The sequence below is a fragment of the Corvus kubaryi genome, unplaced genomic scaffold, assembly GCF_017639235.1.
Source record: "Corvus kubaryi isolate FWS band 111438036 unplaced genomic scaffold, C.kubaryi_AGA036_p1.0 37385, whole genome shotgun sequence".
NCBI classification, from domain to species: domain Eukaryota; kingdom Metazoa; phylum Chordata; class Aves; order Passeriformes; family Corvidae; genus Corvus; species Corvus kubaryi.
The window spans coordinates 25,148,705-25,166,966 of NW_024581127.1; the positions used below are offsets into that span (position 1 = coordinate 25,148,705).

Here is an 18,262-nt window from a genome sequence, read left to right on the forward strand (position 1 = left end):
AGTCACATTAGCAGCAGCCAGGGTCCATGGAAATCTCACTGCAGCCCTCAGCAGAGTGCGGAAAAGAGGCATCATTCATTTTCAAAGGGAGAAAAATGCAACAGGCCACGATCATCTTGGAGGCAGAGGGAGTAGATGAGAAAAATTGCCTTTTTCTGGTGATTGTCTTGAAGTTTACATATGATTATTTCTATACTTAAAGGGAAATAATAAACCCGCTGAGGTTTTGGCCTGCACCTTGGGCCATATGTGTATGTGATTATGGTTTGTAAAAACGCTGAAGCTGTAAATGTGCATAAACTGGAGTGTTTGTGGCACGCGGGGCCGGGGTCCTGCCGTGTCCCCACCGCAGCTCCTGGGCCCTGCCCGACCCCGGGTGTGCCCAGCCTGACCCCGGGTGTGCCTACTGCCCACCGCAGGAGCCACTTCCCCATCCCCCACCCCCGTACGGGCTCGGAGGCTGAAAACCGTCTGCCAAAAGGTAGAACAGTCGCGGAAGTTCTTCCCGTGGGCCCAGCACCGGGACAGACAGGCCCTTGACCTGGAGCTGCCACTTCGGAAGTCACGACAGGCACGACGTGGAAGTGACCGGCGGCCTCCGAGCGCGGCGTCGTGCGGGTTTGTCGCTGCAAAAGCGCGGGGGAGGCGGCCGCGACCAAAAAAAGCGCTGCCCGCCTTTGCCCCGTGTGAGGATCGAACTCACGACCTTCAGATTATGAGACTGACGCGCTACCTACTGCGCTAACGAGGCGGCTGCACAAGACTTTCTCGTTTGGGCTCTCGATGCTGCCCACGGCCTCGCTCCCCGCCGGGGCCGAGAGCGGACGCAGCGCGGCCCGGCCTCTCCTCTGCCCACACCGGGCGGGATCCTGTGCTGGCCGCGCGGGGGCTCGGCGTGATCATGTGGGACCGCAGGATGACAGCGGGGCTTCGCTAGGGTGACAGTGTGAGGCCCCACGGGATAACCTGTGAGAAGCCCCGCCGTGACCATGTGGGGGACCAGAGTGACCCTGAGCTCACATGGGTGACCATGAGAGAACCTGGCCGAGGCGGGGAGGGCCGTCCCTGGCCCCGATCGGCGTTGGCGGGGCACAGTCCTGCATGTCAGGGTAATTAGATGGCATAATTTTCGGCCTAATTGCGCAGAACAGGTCAGGAGATAATTAGTGACTTTCGGCCGCGTCTGGCAGCTGCGGGCGGATGTTGGGGGCGGAGGGAGGGACGGTGTAGATTTTAAAATCACCCCAGGAGCTCAGGACGGCCCCGCCACCGCCCCTCCTCGGCCCCACGTGGGTGTGTCCTGCCCCCCGTCGCTCCGGGATTAATATCCGAGCCATTTCGTACCCTTCTCTCTTTTCGTACATATTGTCTCATCCTTACGTGTAATTTTTTTTTTTTCCCCACCACATAAGGCACCTGGCATAGACCCAGAATCTGTGAGGCCGCCCTGAAAAGCCGTCCCTGTGCGTCCCTGAAGGCAGCCGTGCTCCCGAGGGCAGGGCGGCGGGACCCTTTCCCTGCCCACACACGGCCTCAGCAGCCCTCACCCCTGCCAAGAGCCGCGGCCGGCACATCCCCTCGATCCCGCGCTCCCCTCTGCAGCCGTGGCACAGGGCTGCGTGGACACCGAGCTGCCGGGGCGAGGGCCAGCCCAGCCCGCGTGAGGGAAGTGTGTCACATGTGGCGCTGCAGCCAGGCACGCACACAGGAATGGGCTCCCGCCCGCCGCTCCTCGGTCAGACCAGCCCGGCTGCCCCCGGGCTCCGGCCTGTCACCCCGCTGCAACCCGCGCCTCCGTGCACCTAATGACACAGCAAAGATCTGCCACGGGGACAACGTGACTCCAGGAGCTGCAGCCTGGGGAAAAAAAAAAAACAAAAAAAACCAAAAACCAACCAAACAACCCTAAATGTGCACAATCAAGTGATGAGTGTTTGTATTTCTGATGCTTTGAGGCCAGCTCACAACCCTTCCTCCACGTAATATTCAGGATGTTTGGGAAGGGGTATTTTTCTTTTAATAGGATGGCGTAGTCACAAAGCTTTAAAGAAGTAAGTGAGTGAATCGGCTATGGTAATAGCAACATACTCCGTACGGGGCACAGTGACGAAGTTCACATCTATTTTTAAGCCTGCCTGGCAGCATGTAGGTGCAGAACAGAGCCCATGACCCTTTTTACTGTTCCGAAGCCATGGACATGGCTACTGTCTCTGTTCCAGTTCAACATCAGAGCTGTTTTTTCTCCCTAACGAATACTATGGGAAGACAGAGAAGCCTCAAGCTGTTTTGAAGATTGTGCAATGATGCTTGGGAGCCTACCTGCTTTTGCTTGAGTGCTTTCCTCACTCATATTTCACGGGATGCGGCAGGAAGGGAAATACAATCGAATCCGACAGCCGTGGTAAATTTGACTCGAATCCCTCGTATGCCCTGGGGCTGAGGTGGGTGCCTCTCAGATAAGCAATCTAATCAGCTTTGCGCTTGTGTCCCATCTGGAAACAGATTGTTGCCGGAGTACACCACCACCTGAGAAGCAAGCTTCAGGTTTGTTTTGAAGGTAATTGTACAGACAAATTCAGGGAGTGTGAATTTGCCTGTGGTAATAAGATCTCTTTATTTTTATTCATAGTTAATTCGTTCAGCCGAGGCGATTTCATGCCAGAATGCAGTCCTCAAACAAGAAGGACGATTGCACTGCCTGTGGCACGCATATGCATGGTGCCTGCCCAGCAGATCGGCTGCTGCGACAAAGAGCCATGAACCACCCCAGACATATGGGCAAGATAAGGAAAAGGCTGGAGGATATCAAGAACCAGTCCCCGAAGTTGACAAAAGTGGATTTCAGCCACAACGAAAGCATAAGATTGGCCACCGACGCCTTCTTGGATGGTGGGACAGACTCTTACCTCGAAACTCTAAGCAAAGAGGGCGAGGTGGATTTCCTCTCCTCGGTGGAAGCTCAGTACATCAAGGATAACGCCAGGGAGTCTTATTATGCACAGGAGTCGCCAGCTGCCGACGGGGCAGCTGCGCCAAAGCAGAACGATGCCGGGTCACTGCCTTCAGGGACCTACTTCCCCACCATTTCTGACTGCAGTGAGCCGGCTCTGCTCCACACATGGATTACAGCAGAGAAGCCCTATTTAAAGGAAAAGTCCACCGCCACTGTGTATTTCCAAACAGAGAAGAACAGCAACATTAGAGACATCATACGCCGGTACATCCACAAGACCACTCAGGTATGGGGAGAGAATTGCTGTTCTCTCTGCACTTGGTTGTCTTCTTCCTCTTACAAAGCTCAAGTGAACATGGTGTTTAATCCAAGGCAGCCCTGTGTGCTGCAGTGTAGCTTTGCTCTAGAAAGTGGCTGTGAAGAAGCTGTTGAACACAGGCAGTGCTATTTTTTAATTTATTTTTCTTTTAAACTCACACCAACATTTTTCTATGTTGGTGCCTTAAAAAAAAGGATTCCCTCTTCTCTCTTCTAACCTCCCATTCTCCCAGTGGATTAAATGTGCTGTAGAAAGGGTGGATTGGCTCTGTCCCTTCTCATGTAGCCCCAGAAGAATGGTTTGGTCTATTAAGACCACTGCACCATTAATGAAAATTAAGCCTAAGTGAGCTTTCAGCCATGGAACAATCCCAGTTGTTCAAGGGGATGTGGAAGATGTGGGTGAAGGGGAGGCCAAAGAAAGGCAGGTATGGCTGGTATGTCAGCAGCCATCCCCAGAGGAAGGAAATTATTCAGAAAATAGAGCTTTCATCCCTGATATGTTGCCTGTATCAGTTAAAATGTCATGTGGGGTCCATACAGAGACTCTGCAGTGTAACTTGGCACATGGGAAAGGTGCAGATGAGGACCCCTGGCTACATACAGGTGATGGGGGCCACAGAGGTGCCAGCCACAAGCCAAAGCCAGGCTGCCCACACTCTGGGAAACCAGAAACTGAGCAGCTGGAGGGGTGACAGAAATCTGTTGTCACGTGTGTTCTAGCAGCTCTTTTGTTTTCCTGGGGAAAAAAAAAAAAAAGGATACTTCAGGGCTGTATTTGCCATCATCCAGGTGTTTTGCCCTTATATAAATTCAAAAGAGCAGCAGCAGTTTCACCCAGGAATGGTCAGGAGCCAAGCCAGGATGTAATAGTGCTGCCCAGCACAGGCTTCTGAGCCTCTGGAGCCAGAGGATTCCTTCCGCTTTGTTATTCCCTGCAAGGGCAGGTGCTGGGCCTGGTAACACAGAGCGTAATGGCAGGGGAGAAGGATCCCCGGTGGCAACTGCTCTCTCAAAGCCTACAAGTGCTTACTACATCAGGGGAATTATAGATCAGTCATTTCAAGTTGGAGGCATCAGAAAGATGCAGAAACAGAAGAAATGTCTCTGGAATAATAAAATACATATCAGGTAAAATATGAAGCCAGACCAATTTTCTGTCCCAAGAGAAGATAACTTGTAGGGGAAAAACTGGGAAATGTAATATAAACCTATGGTTCACATGACCTTCTTAATCATCTAATTTACATTACAAGAGTGTGCTGAAGCAACACTAACAGTATAAATTTGTCAACTGCTTTTTGAGCACAGTTTGCCAATGGCACCAATTATTAATTAGCATCTGGTAAGGGTCCATCCTGGATAGCCTAGTATTTGATATATGCACTAAAAAATTAAATAACAGAATAAAGACTGTGTTTATGGATGATCTCAAACCGAAAGGGATTGGCAAGTGATACTACAATCTTAACACATTTGTGGAACTGGTGCAAATCATAAAATGAAATTTGGGCAAAAGAAATGAGAAGTACTGCAAGTAAGAGAGGAAAGGTGCAGAAATATAAATTGGGAACAGGTGGTGAAAAGCAGTACCAGAGAGAATGGTCTGGAGCTGGGTGTTAACAGAAGTGTGGATGTGAGATATTGGACATAATTGTGCTTACCTAGCCAAGGCAAAGCTCTTTCTGAAGCACCAGGCCTTGGCAGCTGGAGGAAGGTGTGGGATCCTCATGGCTCCACAAATAGTTTGGCTACCTGAAGAGGATGCTGGCTGCACAGGATGTGCCTGGTCTTGTAGGATATCCTCATGGTGGCAAGGGGAATAAGCTTGCTGTTAGGTGTGGGCATAGGCTTTGGAGGAAGATGCAGTGCAAGCTGGCATCAAGTAGTAAGACAGATCTAGAGAGATGCTGTAAAGTTTGTTTTGATTGAAGGTAATATCCCATGAGCACAGTTATCAAAGGTTCCCTCTCAAGTCAGTGCAGAAACAAGCACCTCCTGAAGATGTCAGGTAACAGCTGGGCTAAACTGACCCCTTCCATGGGCAATAGCAGACATCACACAAGACAGCACTTTCTAGAATGGAACTGGTTTTATATCACATTTACAGTTCCCTTAATCCACACTGGCTGCAGGCTGTGCACTTAAATAGCTGTCAGGGCTTTTATGCCGAGTCCTGAGACTTTTACACACTGTTCTGCCAGCTGTGAATTGGGGAGCATGGATGTGTGGTCAAATTGTAACAGTTAGTTTATAAATCAGTGTTTTTAAAAAGTTACAGATGGAGCTGATGATCAACAACAGGGTGAGGCTTTAAAGCCAGGGCTGTCCAGGTGTAAATCATAAAAGAGAAAGCATCATCCAGGGGTTCTTGCTGAATACATGTGGATTGTGACACCTAGTGAGCCGTTTGGCAAGGGCTATGGTCTTTTATTTTAGCTACATCCTTATTATTCTCCGATCAGTGTTTCAATATATTTCCTAGTGCCGAAATCTCACCTACAAATTCATGGGTCATCTTGGGTTATATGTTGTGTGTTATATTGGCTTTATATGAGCAATAAAACAATGAAGCAATGTGTTTCATCAATTTTGTGATTCAGGCACTTAGGGAGAAAACCAGAAAAAATAACCACATATAACCGTGAATATTTGTGTTTACTGGAATACTTTTTTAAACAAATAAACTACATCACAGTATCCTCATAGCAATCTTAAGTTATATAAATTGACTCTGCTAATGCCTCTGCTCTTTTTCTGAAGGTGTTAGCTATCGTGATGGATGTGTTCACAGACACTGAGATTCTCTGTGACCTCCTGGAGGCAGCTAACAAGCGCATGGTCTTTGTCTACCTGCTGCTGGATCATGGCAGTATAGATCTTTTCTCGGAGATGTGCGACAAGTTGCAAATTTCTGAGGATCTATTCAAGGTACTGTGGCTCTGTGAAGCTCTTAGGCTGAGATTTGTCTGCCTAACTGCAGGCATTCTGAGCTAGAAGCATGGTTATGCTAGGGTCAATCCACCTTCTAATTAAAAGGGAGCAAGAGATTTCCTGAGGTAGCATTAGTGCACCCAGTTCCTCTTTGAAGATGCCTACGTTTTCCCACAGATATTATAGGAAGGTAGGCATTTCCATTAGGTCCCCAGATGAAACTAATCTTGGCCCCGAAGTCTTAAAGCAGAGCTTAAGTTTTCTAGTAGAGTTTCTAACATAAGCATTAGAGCTGCTTCTGTTTAATAGCTGTGCAGCAGCTGTGATCTGGCAGCCACAGGGAGATGGACAAAACTCTTTTGCATGGCCATAGCTGGGTTGTGCTGGGTGGTTTCTGATAAAATGTGTTAAAGCTCTCTTTTAAAGATACCGCCTGAAATTTAGCTGGCTGTTAGTTTAATCTGCCTTCATCTCTGTCAGAGGGAGCTGGCTTTAAAAGAACCCCTCCTAGGGATTATTTCAGTTGTTGCTTGAGATGTTGTAGAGCATCTGTGGCATCTCCCTGGGGATGGGTGATACTGCAGAGGCCACAGACCTCTGGAACAGCAGCTGTGGGCACACAGGAGACCTGAGGGCATCTTGCATGCACCAGACACCTGTTTTTCAACAGCTGAATTCCATCCTAAATATATAAAGAAGCTGAAATTATAATGCATGTTCATAACTGTTTGCATGCCTGTAAACCCTCACTCCTAAGGAAGAACAAGCCTGTGCTATTTATTGTAAGTCTGCTGCTACAGCACATAGGCTTCCACAATGTGCAAGTCAAATCCTTGGTGCCACTGATTCACTAAGGCCTTGATTCTGCAAAGTGTGTGTGTGGGCAGCAGTCAGGGCCTGAAAGGCACTGGCTCAGGTATGAGGACAGTGTCGAGCATCCCATGGGCCAAACCAACATGCATCTCCCCTCACACGTGTACCTGCATCTGTTTCCAAAGGACAGCATTTGTCTGGGCTGCTCCAGAAGAGCAGCACATGTGTCCTTGCAGGCCCAGATGGATTGGAGGAGCAGAGGTTTTGCCCTGCTGTGTCGCGCCACAGCCAATGTAAATCAAGGGCGCACAGCTACAGCAAACTGTGCCGGGAGTGTCAGTGGAGGCAACAGGCTGCTCCCAGCTATGGACACATCCCACGCTCCTTTTGGCTGGGGTAGGGTCAGTTACGCAGCACAGCTCCACCTGCATGAGCGTCCGTGCAGGTTTATATCCCCAGTGAAACAACTGACCCTCTGGCGAGAGACCTTGGCTAGGTTTCCTCTGGACACAAACCTTCCAATATCACAGCAGAGTCCATGAAGAAACTTGATATTGGGGCAGTGAAGAGCTAAAGGCAGTGGGGGGGAAGGGCCCTCCCTGTCTGATTTTTAATTAAAAAGAAACGTAATACACTTAATTTTATTTTTATTTACAGAATATTTCAGTCCGCAGTGTTACTGGAGAGGTTTACTGTGCCAAATCAGGCAGGAAATTTTCAGGACAAATACAAGAAAAATTTCTTATATCTGACTGGAGATACGTGCTCTCTGGATCCTACAGGTGAGATAAGCCACTGCAGTTCATGTCTAGGTACTCTTCTATGATTTTTAATACTTCTTCCCAAAAAAGTGCCATGGAAATTTTTGTATGGGTAAGAAGCTTTAGTTTAACAAAAACCACCCCATGTTTTCAAATACCTGCCATTTTTCAAAAATCGACTTAACTTGCTTTAAAGGTGCTATTAGTTCTTTATGGAGCATGGGTTTTAATTTAAATGTTCAGAAACTAATGTAAACAACTTTGCCAGTGCAGCCCTGGGGCAAAAGTAGAAATGTGTACTGCTTAATATTATGCTTTCCTCATTGTTTGGGTTCTCAGATGGTGTGATCATGAGACATGATACATTTCTGTCTCCCTTGGGATCCCTTAATGTAGCATATGTCACTCAGTTTATCTGAGGATTTGTTCTTCATGTGACAAATTTAGTGATTAAAGGTAAAACAAATACTTCAGAGATTTACTGTTTTTCCTTGTGTTTCATTAATAGGTAGGCAGTATATATCTGTATAACTGCTGTACCTTCATTTTTTCCCTTTTTAAAAATTTTCTTTGTTTGTTTGTTTTGTTTGTGCTGCTATAATTATTTCAGGTAGTGGATATAGCATCTCAACAACTGAATTTTTAATTAAGATCCTAGATTCTCTGGTCAGGGAATTTCAGGAGACTCTGAGCTTGCATCAAATAAATGAAGTTTCTAAGCATCACGCCTACATAGATAAGTTTCACAAATGACCAAGTGTATCCTAGAAATCCAGGTACAAAAATACAAGAGGTGATTATTGAAATTAAAGGATGGGATTGTTTTTCTTAATCTCAATTTACGATTTGGAAGCTTAAATGCCTCTGGTCTGATAAAACTGTGCCACCAGGAAGATTACAGAACTATAGTAAGGAAGGAAAAGGTGAATATGTGGAGTTGGGCTGCAGGAGCTCAGACGTACACAAAGACAGGCATCCACTTTTCATTCCATTTCCAAATGAACCATCAGACAAAAATGAGTGGACACTCAGGGCTGGGGTTTTTTTATTGACTGTTCTTTTGTTTTCTTGTTACTTTGGGTGTTTTTTAATCCCTCATCAAAGATGTGTTGAAATGCAACAGCAGATTTGTATAGAGTAGAAGTGAAGGACGTGTGGCAGAAGGACAGAACAAAATCTATTTTCTTTGAGCAAGAAGCTTCCTTTTGACTTCTCTTTCAATACCAAAAAAACTAAAAACACTTGAAGTCCTGTGCAGTCACTTCGGTCTTTCTCTACTGCTGTTGAAAATCTTCTAATATCAAGAACCTTGTCAAACTACGTAATTCCATATCCAGCAAGCAAACAGAGGGTGGTGAAGAACAAATCTATTTAAAACTATAAAAAAATATTTAACTTCAGCATGCTCAGCACCAGTTCGCAATTCACATGGATTATGGCCGACTATCAGTATGTGGTATTTCTTGCTAGCTCTCACTTTATTAATCTGAAAGATTTTTGTTATGCCTAAATCTTATCCACCAATCTCTTCAGGTATAAACAAGAATGATATTGAGTGAAACAGACCCAAACTCTTCTGCAATGCATTTGCTGGAAATCACATCGGAGTAGATCTGAAAACTGATACAAAGATTTTAAAATACAACACCAAATTTCACCTAAGCGCTGAGCTCTGCATGATGTTGTAGTAGTGGTGGGGGGAACAGGCTGAGGAAATAAAATAGCCCTTCAGGACATACTGCTCTAAAAGGGACCTGTCTCACTGTTTCACAAAGTTTTTCAGGACAGAATATATTTGCCTAATGGATAACAAAGACTGAAGCCAGCAATTAATTAGAGGCAAAGGAACCACCCCTGAGTCTGTGACATCTCCAGCTCTGGAGTGTTTTTTAAAAGAACATTAAAAAAATCACTGCTTGGGTCATTGTGGGTGTGGTCCTGCTGCATGGGGCAGACTGCAGATGAGAAGCTTCTGAAGGCTGTTCACACACGTTAGCAGAAGTGCAGGCATGAGTGGTTTAAGTTACAGTTTTACTCTCAATTTTTATTGCCAGTGTCTATGGTGAGGGGTTAGGATGCAGTATTTCTTTTTGCTGTCTCTATGTCACTCTATCTTGTCCTATGATAACTGTTATTCTGGTTTTTGTAATGAATTTGAAATTAGATAGTGCATGAACTCAGCATTCCTAAGGAAGGCCAAATGAGAACAGCAGAAAGCACAGACCTTGAACCCCAGGGCTGTATCTCCGTGGCTGCTACTCTGAAAGCCACTGGCCTCTTCTAAGTCAGTAACAACTAACATGGACATGCTTTGCCAGGAGCATGAGTTCAGGTGGGACAGGTTTCTCCCACACAGGTTATCCACCAGCAGGCAACACTAACATGTAGGTTAACCCAAATCTGAGCCCAGCTGAAAACCCCAGTCCTGCCTTCTGTTTCAGATTCCATGTGGATGTGCTGCGTGTTGCTGCAGCACTGCAAACACAGGGATGAGAACATCCCCAGTAAACTGCAGCTCCAGCAATGCAGAGGACACTCTTTATAAATAACAAGTCCAGCGCTGAACAGGAGAGGTGGGATTTGATTGAGACAATCATAAATGAGAGGCTCCATAACAGGACATAGGACAAAGCTCTGGAAAGATGGCTGAGAAGTATCTATCGATGACTGAATTTGTGATACAGCGTTGGCCCCAAGCCAGGCATCATTTCTTTGTGCTTTCTCTTCTTTTGATGGGCCTCAATCAAAAAAGCTTGGGAGAAAAATGATCCCTCTGGGCAGGTGATGACAATAACAGACTTCTCTGAGCCTGTCCCAAAAGAGGACTCAGAATTGTAAACTAAGGAGCAAAACATGGCCTAAAACCTAAACAATGCATTTTCTCTTCGAATTAAGCCAATGAAAACCTGTTAAGTCTTTTATGCCAAATTCTGTTTTGTTCTCCAGCAAAGTGCACAGAATGTAAATTGCTGTGACGCACTACACGACAAGTCCACAATCATTTGTTTAAAATCACAAGTATCTTACCTTGTAACTTTGAGCTGACCCATTTGCCATCAGTTCCTGGAGACTCTCTGGGCTATTCATTAGTTCTAACTTTCTCTGTTTACAGAGATCCACAAACTAGTGTTTGTCCGTCGGGTACTTCAGGAAGTTACATGTAGGAGTAAATTATCAAAATTCTGCAGAATAGGATTTTTCCTCTGGTTTTGTTAGGCTTTTAAAAGCCATTTACATGCGTAATTGATTTTTATTTCTGTCTAAATTTTCTTTTATAAACTAGGTGTATCTCTACTGCATAAAGTATAAATATGCCACTTCAGACCTCAGCCCTTTCATGAGTTTGTAACCTTCAGTGTAGGTATCCTAGAATAACTGTGTGCATTTTTGTATTTATTCTTGACCAGTTGTCTCTTTAACAGTTAGATGAAGGACATACAAAGGTTTAGAGAGCACTTCTTAGTGAATAAAGGCAATGTTGAGCTGGCAGAGCAGATGTTATGCACCCAGCAGGGAGTTAGCTTGCTGTGCTCTTTACCTTGGTTTCCAAGGTTTTGTCCATATTTAGAATGATTTGAACACAGTGGATGAGAAGTACCTGTATTCTGGGACCTTACTGGGTGTTTTCATGTCCAATCATAAAATGTACAGTATATATTTAATTTTAGGTGCCCAGTGGCATTGAACTACTGATTTCTTCACTCCTCCCCTTGCTCCTGAAGTAACAGTATAAAACCACTGTGTACCTCAAACCCAACTCTCTTTAGGAGTGCTCTGGACAAGCAGATGTAAATTGTCTGTCTTACTGCCTCAGTATCAGCTCAGGCTGTCAGTCCCACTGAGCTTCACAGGAGTTTTATCAAAACATGACAATAAATGATTTTAAGTGCACACACATGCAGCCAAATCTGGCTCTCAGCAGTCCTGGTGCAAATCCAGCGTAGCTAATAAAGTCACGCTGGAATAACCATGGCAGAGTTTTACCAACATAGGATAACCCCAGGTTCAAATCCACTGCTGCTCTATATCCTCTGCTGCACAGCTCAAGCCTTGGTCAGCTCAGGGAGTAATTACATTTCATTCTCTCAACTGTGTTCATTTTATTGGTGCTGCTGCTGCTCAGACATGGCAGCCTGCACAACACAATCAAGCTGGCTTGTGGTTTTGTAAAAGCACAAATTTCTGTTTGCTGAGTGGATTAGGGAAGCACATAAAAGAAAAATAATTTAAAAGCTGTGGGTTATCCTAAAGTGTGTCTCTGGACTAAAACTATTGTGGCATTTCTCCCTTACTTTATAGCAAAGTATTACACTTATTTTTGGAAATGCTGTAGGAAATATTTATAATTTAATTTTCTCTGAAGAAAATAAGCGTTTGTCAGGTGTGGCAGCTCTTTTGTGATGTGGGACATGACAGGAAGGTTGGGGTTTTATGTGTTCCTCTTGATCAATGCAGAAAGATTATGGAAAAATGAAAACAAAGGATGGTTCTTTTTTCCTAGTCTTTTTGAAGTCACTTGGAGTGGCTGAGAGTTACCAAGTGGCATGGCATGCTGCTGGGTACAAGGTACAGTTTATGTGTGTGCAGATAAGACATGGCAAGACCTGAATTTAAGCACTGTGCATGGAAGAGAGGTCCCCAAAAGAGGGGTCTAAACTCCTTTCCATGGAACAGACACCCAAACCTTGGGTATTGTATCTGACATTTATCCCTGCAGTGGATCTGGATCACCGCTCGCTTTAGGGGGTTGCATAACTTTACAAGGTTTCTTGAAGGTTTTAGAGGCAGCTGCAATAACAAAGATTGATCCAAGTCAGAGAGCACTGATGTGAACTGACCTGAAATTCAACTGCGACACCATCTTCATCCTGTGTTTAGACAAGAAGCTTCAGCAGTAAAACACATTTGCCTTTCGCATCACCCCTGCGGGGGATCTGCAGTTCCTGATGGCCGGCGTTAACTCTAACCCTTACCTTGTCTCTGCTTCCAGCTTCACGTGGTTGTGTGGCCAGGTTCACCGCAACCTCCTCTCCAAGTTCACGGGCCAGGTCGTGGAGCTGTTCGACGAGGAGTTCCGGCACCTGTACGCGCTGTCCAAGCCCGTGCGGGGCCCCAAGTCCCCGCCGCGCAGCCTCCCCTTCCTGTTCAGCAGGAGCTGGGCCCCCCCGCGCAGCCTCCCCTTCAGCGACGAGGAAAGCGCCAACACCCTCTCCGACCCCTTCAGCAGCCTCTCAGCTGGCAGCACCCACCAGAGCAAGCAGACCCCAAGAAATCTCATATTCAACAGCAACTTCACCCCCCAGTCACCTCTCCACCGAGTCAATTCCTTCCACAGCTATGTCTCATTCACTCCCCCGCCTCCACAGAAGGCCATCCAGCCTAGCTACTATCAACCACACTACATGGCCGAAAACTCCACAGTTCCCTATAACAACATGAACATTTACAGACCTATAAGGCTCAGGCAAGAGGAACCAAACAGGACAGGGTTAAGCTCATCCTGGAGATGCCTTCACAAAGCTAACCTGTTTGCATAATAACCACCTTGTTTGGAAATGTAAGTAAATGTAGTGAGGACCTGTTTAGCAATCGCTTGTGTACTGATGAATATAGAAATTCGGTATAATACAAATGAGGATAATTTCAAGCCTCTTGTTTTGTTGCTTATGGATGCTTCCTTTCCCTGATTAGAAAGCCAAGGCTGCTAATGTGTGAACCTCAGGTGCATCAGGATCCCAGGAAGAACACATCTGAATAATGCTGCTCACAGTGCAACTGCTGCTGCCTATCACCTGCCCCTGGCAGCATATTTGTGTACCAGAAGGATAGTAACTGTTTTTCTTATGTCCAGGCAACTGAAAGGGGAAAAGGCACAGTTTATTACTATGCATTTTATGCACTTAAATAAGGAGACTGAATGCTGCTATTTCTGTGGCAAACAGATGTGCTGGCAGCAGCAGGCTACCTTTGTTCTGTCATCAAACCTTAATCTTGGTTTCGGGGGACTCCCTTCAGGCTGGCAGGGAAGCACAGGTCCTGCCATAGCACTGTCTCAGAGCTCTCTCTGCTTGAGCTGCACAGCAAGGATGGCTGTTCCCAAGGATTATTAGGAAGGGTACCCATCACATGGACTGAGACCAACATTACAGAAGACACCTTACATTCACAGTACGTTCACTTCCACTCGTCAGCAACACAGGTGTGTCCCAGCACACTTGGTTACAAACCTCCAATCCTACCAGCTCAGGGCAACTTTCCTTATTGCAGAGCAGCTGTGAAGGTTCAGACTGGAAAATGAAGCTGAGTTAAAGAAGCAAAGTCCTACTAGTAACACACCAGGACTGAGTTCCAATTCATTTAATTGCACATGGATCTTTGCAGTTGTCTCTGTGGTCATCTGATTGAACATGAAGTTAGAGACATTGCCGAGTTCTTCATGGCCTCTAATTTTTAAAGATAAACCGGGTGTCTGTAGTGCCCATGGACTAGTTAAAAAGGGAGTTACAGTGGTTCAGCAGCTTGAACCAAACCAGAAAAACCTTCTGCCAAATAATCCATGAAAACTAAGGAAGCTTCTGTAAGCAAAAGTAAGAAAATTCATGAAACAAAGGATTTCTGTCCAAAGTTACCAAGATGCCTAACAGCTGTTGATTTATCAGTACATATTTTTTTTTCCACACCCGCTTTGTATCATCTTTCATCTGCCTGCAACAGAAAACAGAACCCTAAACACACTTGCACTTTTGGCCTGTTTTCCTTGACTTCTCACCTGCTCAAAATGGAATACAATTTAATTATGTAGACTGTGGATGATGAAAATTGTATGCAGGTGAAGAAGGTTTCTCATCCTTGGAAGAGCAATCATTTTGGAAGCATACCTGTAAAGTTTTAAAGAACATTATGAAAGGTACAGGATGGACACATCCTGCTCTAGCTTCAGTATGGGTGTTTTAACCAGTAATACCAAATTTTGGAGTCCATAATAATAATCAACTATTGCATATAATTGTAAATTCTGTACATAGCAACATTTTTTGGATTCCTTGGGGAGAAGGGAAATTTGATTTTCATGCCTATGATAATTCTACTTAATTATCTGAATATAGCAACCATTCAAATAAAAGAGAATACTTTTTTCTTCATATTCTCTTACTCTGTACACCTTACTCTCTTCTCTTTCAAAAGCTGAATGCGTCCCATGCAGTCAAAGCCCAGATGAAGAAGAAACATACTTTGTTTCTTCTGAAATCAACAAGCACTGAATTAAAGTGTCCTAACAGAGTAATTAAGATTTTCCTTCTAAATGTGATTCAGTTCACTGATCCTGTTGTGGCCCAGCTGGGGTGGTACAGAGGGGGATGTGGGGAGAAGTTTGTAGACCTTCATTTCCTCAGACCATGCATGAAGGATCTCTTTTCATCTCTGTGGGCCAAGACAGTTTGCCTAAAAAAGTTTTGGAGAACACAGCTAATGAATAGTAGGTAAGGGTCAAGCTAGTAATCCAGAAGGACCACTGTGAGTTAATTTCAGCTGGATGAGGAAAACAGCTTGTGTTGGTTCAGACAACATCTGAACTTGAACATCAAGTGAATGAAATTTCAGTCTTGATGGAAAACAGTCAGTTTACAATTTCAGCAATGAGTAATGCTAAAAATCCTAACAGGTCCCCACAAGCATGATCACTTAGTGATAAAGGGCAGCATGTCTATAGACAGCTGCAGAAACTGTCATGAAGGCCATGGCAGGTGCTGACCTGCCCTGTCCATCTGCGGCAAGGGAAGGGCTCAGATAAACTCTGCTACCACACCATGCACCCTCCTCAAGTCTGAGGATGACGGCAAGCTGAATGCTGCAAGTGAGTCACTTGAGGGAAGGGATGTTGTCCAGAAGGAACTGGACAGGTTGGAGGCCCATGTGTGAACCCCATGAAGTTCAACAAGGTCAAGTGCAAAGTCCTGCACCTGGGCTGGGGCAATCCACAGTACCTGTGCAGAGTGGGGGCTGAATAGACTGAGGGCAGCCCAGAGGAGAACTTGGGAATACTGGTGGATGGTTTAGTGGACATGAGCTGTCACTGTGCATGCACAGCCTAGAAGGCCAAATGTGCCCTGGGCTGCATCCAAAGCCCTGTGGGCAGCAGGGCGAGGGAGGGGATTCTGCCCCTCTGCTCTGCTCTGGTGAGACCCCACCTGCAGTGCTGCATCCAGCTCTGGGCAGACACCCTGCAAAGGCTACTAATTACCCTCCATAGTGACTCAGGATCTCATGTGGGCTTTGCTGAGGCCTGTTGGATTCCTGTGCTGCCCTCCTATTTTGTCCTATTTTGAAGGAAGATGATCTAGATGGGGCTAAAAAGCTTAAATAAATGTAACCTATACCAACCTTCAGATTATCTACAGAAGTGAATTTCTAATTAAAAGGGATTTTTGGGGATGTTTAGAGTTTTTTAGAATGGGAAGACCTGTGGAAGGGAGCAGGGGCCTCCAACATGTCCCAGCAAAGCCCAGGTGAGGCCTTAGACCACTCTGGAGAGCAATAAAGTCCCCATGTGGGCCCCTGCAGAGTCCAAGAAAAGTCCTGGGGCTTTCTGGAGGGCAACTCTGCCATGTCGGAGCACCATTGGTGGTGGCAGCGATGGGGACACTCCTGTCAGGGCTGGTTCTGTGCATGTCCTTACCACAGGGAGCAGAGACCAGGCAAGTGCCACTGCCCAAGGGACTGTCATGTGTCAAGAAAGGATGTTTGCAGGGCACCGTGAACCCACAGCTGCCCCTGCGTTCACACCCTGGAACTAAGCTGGATGAATAGGCTGGGGTTGGCCAGGGTTTTCCAGAGTGTCCCCATGTCCCTTCCCCAGCCTGAACTAGCCCTGCAGGTCTTTCAGCTGGTGTCCTGTGAGCAAGCGCTGCCCATTAAGGTGGTTCGGAATGTGCATCCTGCTGCTCGGCTGTACAAATCCCACAGAATCCCACCGGCAATTGCTGCTCACACTGGAGGCACCTGGAGGAGCCTGTGCTCGAGGACATTCCCTGTGCTTGCTGCCTGTGCACCTGGGTGCATTTCGCCCATTGTTTCTTCCACAGGCTGCTTCCAGTCACCTGGGGCTTCACCTGACTTCCATGACTTTAAATACCATGGAGAGTGGCTTGGCAATTACACCAGCCAATTCCCTCAGGACTCTGGGACACATCTCACCAGGTCCCACAGACTTAGGTATGTTCATGTTCCTCAGGAGCTCTTGACCCTGATCTTCTGCTTCCCCAGCCCCTGCCTTGAAAGCCACCCACTCAAGAGGTGTGGGAGGAGAGGTTGCCGGTGAAAACTGAGGCAGAAAATTCATTGAGTCCCTCAGCCTTCTCCTTGTCCACTGTTACCAGTTTGCCAGTTCTTCCACAGGCTGCTTTTTTTTTTTTTTTTTTTTTTTTTGTGAGACAGTTCCTGGTCTTATCCTGTTATTCTTCCTAGAAAACAAAGCCCATGCAGGTGTTGCTCCTTCCTCAACCATTGCACACCATACTCCTTCTCCTTTTCCAGGATCCTCACTAGGCCTGCCAGCTGCACCTCTGTCCCTGGGGAGGGGATGGAGCAACAGATCTTGGAAATGATTTCCAGCTTTCCTTGTGACGGACTAGAAGGTGATGGGGAGTAGTGAGCAGGGATTTGCCGCACAAGGCAATTCTGCCTTACACTGCATCACATATGAGGAGGGAAGGTCAGCTGACTCATATCAAAAGAACTTCCCCAGGGCCAGTGCTCAGAGGATCTCCCCTCCAGAGTTCCAGCCACTCATCCTGACACAGAATTACATCCAGCTTGATGGGAGTCCTGAAGTACTGTCAATTTTCTTCTAGTTTCCCCAAAATTCTGTTACCAGTGAACCCCGTTTTACCTTCCCTATTGAGCCCCCCAATGACTGATGCTGTCCCCAGTTTTAGTACCATTCCAGGGAGCGTGGATCTTGCAAGGACAGTTGGGTGAACTCACCCAGTACTGGCTCTGTCATATGCCATCATCACACTCACCAGGTGGGGAGCCCACAGAGTCCCACCTGGGTTCCCAAATGGCTATCAAAAGGGGGTTGCCTTCATTTTTCATCTAGCTTGTGTATGTGTACCAGAAAGAAGGCAGAAGTTGGCACTACCTCAAACGCCTTTGCTTCTGCCAGCAATAAAGGTGCCACTAGGCTGGGAGCACAAGCAGGACCCCATGTTACAACCCTTGATTCCTCATTTTTACAATGACTGCCTGCTGATGAAAAATAGAGAATAAATAAATTACTGTTTTCTTTGGTTTCCTTGTGCAGCCTTTGCTTTTTCTATATTAAACTGCCTTTATTGTGAACCACAGGTCTCTTATTTTTCCATCTTATTTTCTCCTTCCCTGCCGTACTGGGGGAGGATGGGCTGATAGAGCATTGGGGTGAGCACCTGGCAGCAGGCCAAGATCAACCCCCCCACTCAGTGACAGGATGACTGGTAATGGC

General features: G+C 46.3%; 1 protein-coding gene, 1 long non-coding RNA gene and 1 other non-coding gene across 6 annotated transcripts in view; 1 reads left to right on the top strand and 2 right to left on the bottom strand.

Annotated features, from left to right (window-relative positions):
* The window catches only part of LOC121668320, a 36,177-nt gene extending 23,342 nt beyond the window's left edge, over positions 1 to 12,835 (bottom strand). The window contains exon 1 of the long non-coding RNA XR_006017334.1: positions 12,753 to 12,835. This is a non-coding gene — a long non-coding RNA (uncharacterized LOC121668320). The remainder of the gene's footprint in view (positions 1 to 12,752) is intronic.
* On the bottom strand, positions 679 to 751 carry TRNAM-CAU. The gene has a single exon. It is a non-coding gene; the product is annotated as a tRNA-Met (tRNA).
* FAM83A (family with sequence similarity 83 member A) lies at positions 1,277 to 14,921 on the top strand. 4 transcript variants are annotated; one of them, XM_042035996.1, is made up of 6 exons: positions 1,277 to 2,401; positions 2,503 to 2,557; positions 2,630 to 3,239; positions 6,035 to 6,202; positions 7,676 to 7,800; positions 12,770 to 14,921. In XM_042035996.1, exons 3-6 carry the CDS (start codon positions 2,664 to 2,666, stop codon positions 13,314 to 13,316), a joined length of 1,416 nt encoding a protein of 471 aa, XP_041891930.1. In that variant the 5' UTR covers positions 1,277 to 2,401; positions 2,503 to 2,557; positions 2,630 to 2,663; the 3' UTR covers positions 13,317 to 14,921. The 4 variants fall into 4 exon arrangements, with proteins under 4 accessions (XP_041891930.1, XP_041891928.1, XP_041891927.1 ...); XM_042035994.1 differs by having other exon boundaries at positions 2,503 to 2,544; XM_042035993.1 differs by having other exon boundaries at positions 1,277 to 2,544.
* The last annotated feature ends 3,341 nt before the right edge of the window (positions 14,922 to 18,262 follow it).

Coding starts and splice junctions, on each gene's coding strand:
- FAM83A (XM_042035993.1), top strand. CDS start 2,664: ATGCAGTCCTCAAACAAGAAGGACGATTGCACTGCCTGTGGCACGCAT. Junction 6,203..7,675: donor TTTCTGAGGATCTATTCAAG/GTACTGTGGCTC, acceptor TTTTATTTACAG/AATATTTCAGTCCGCAGTGT. Junction 7,801..12,769: donor GTGCTCTCTGGATCCTACAG/GTGAGATAAGCC, acceptor CTCTGCTTCCAG/CTTCACGTGGTTGTGTGGCC.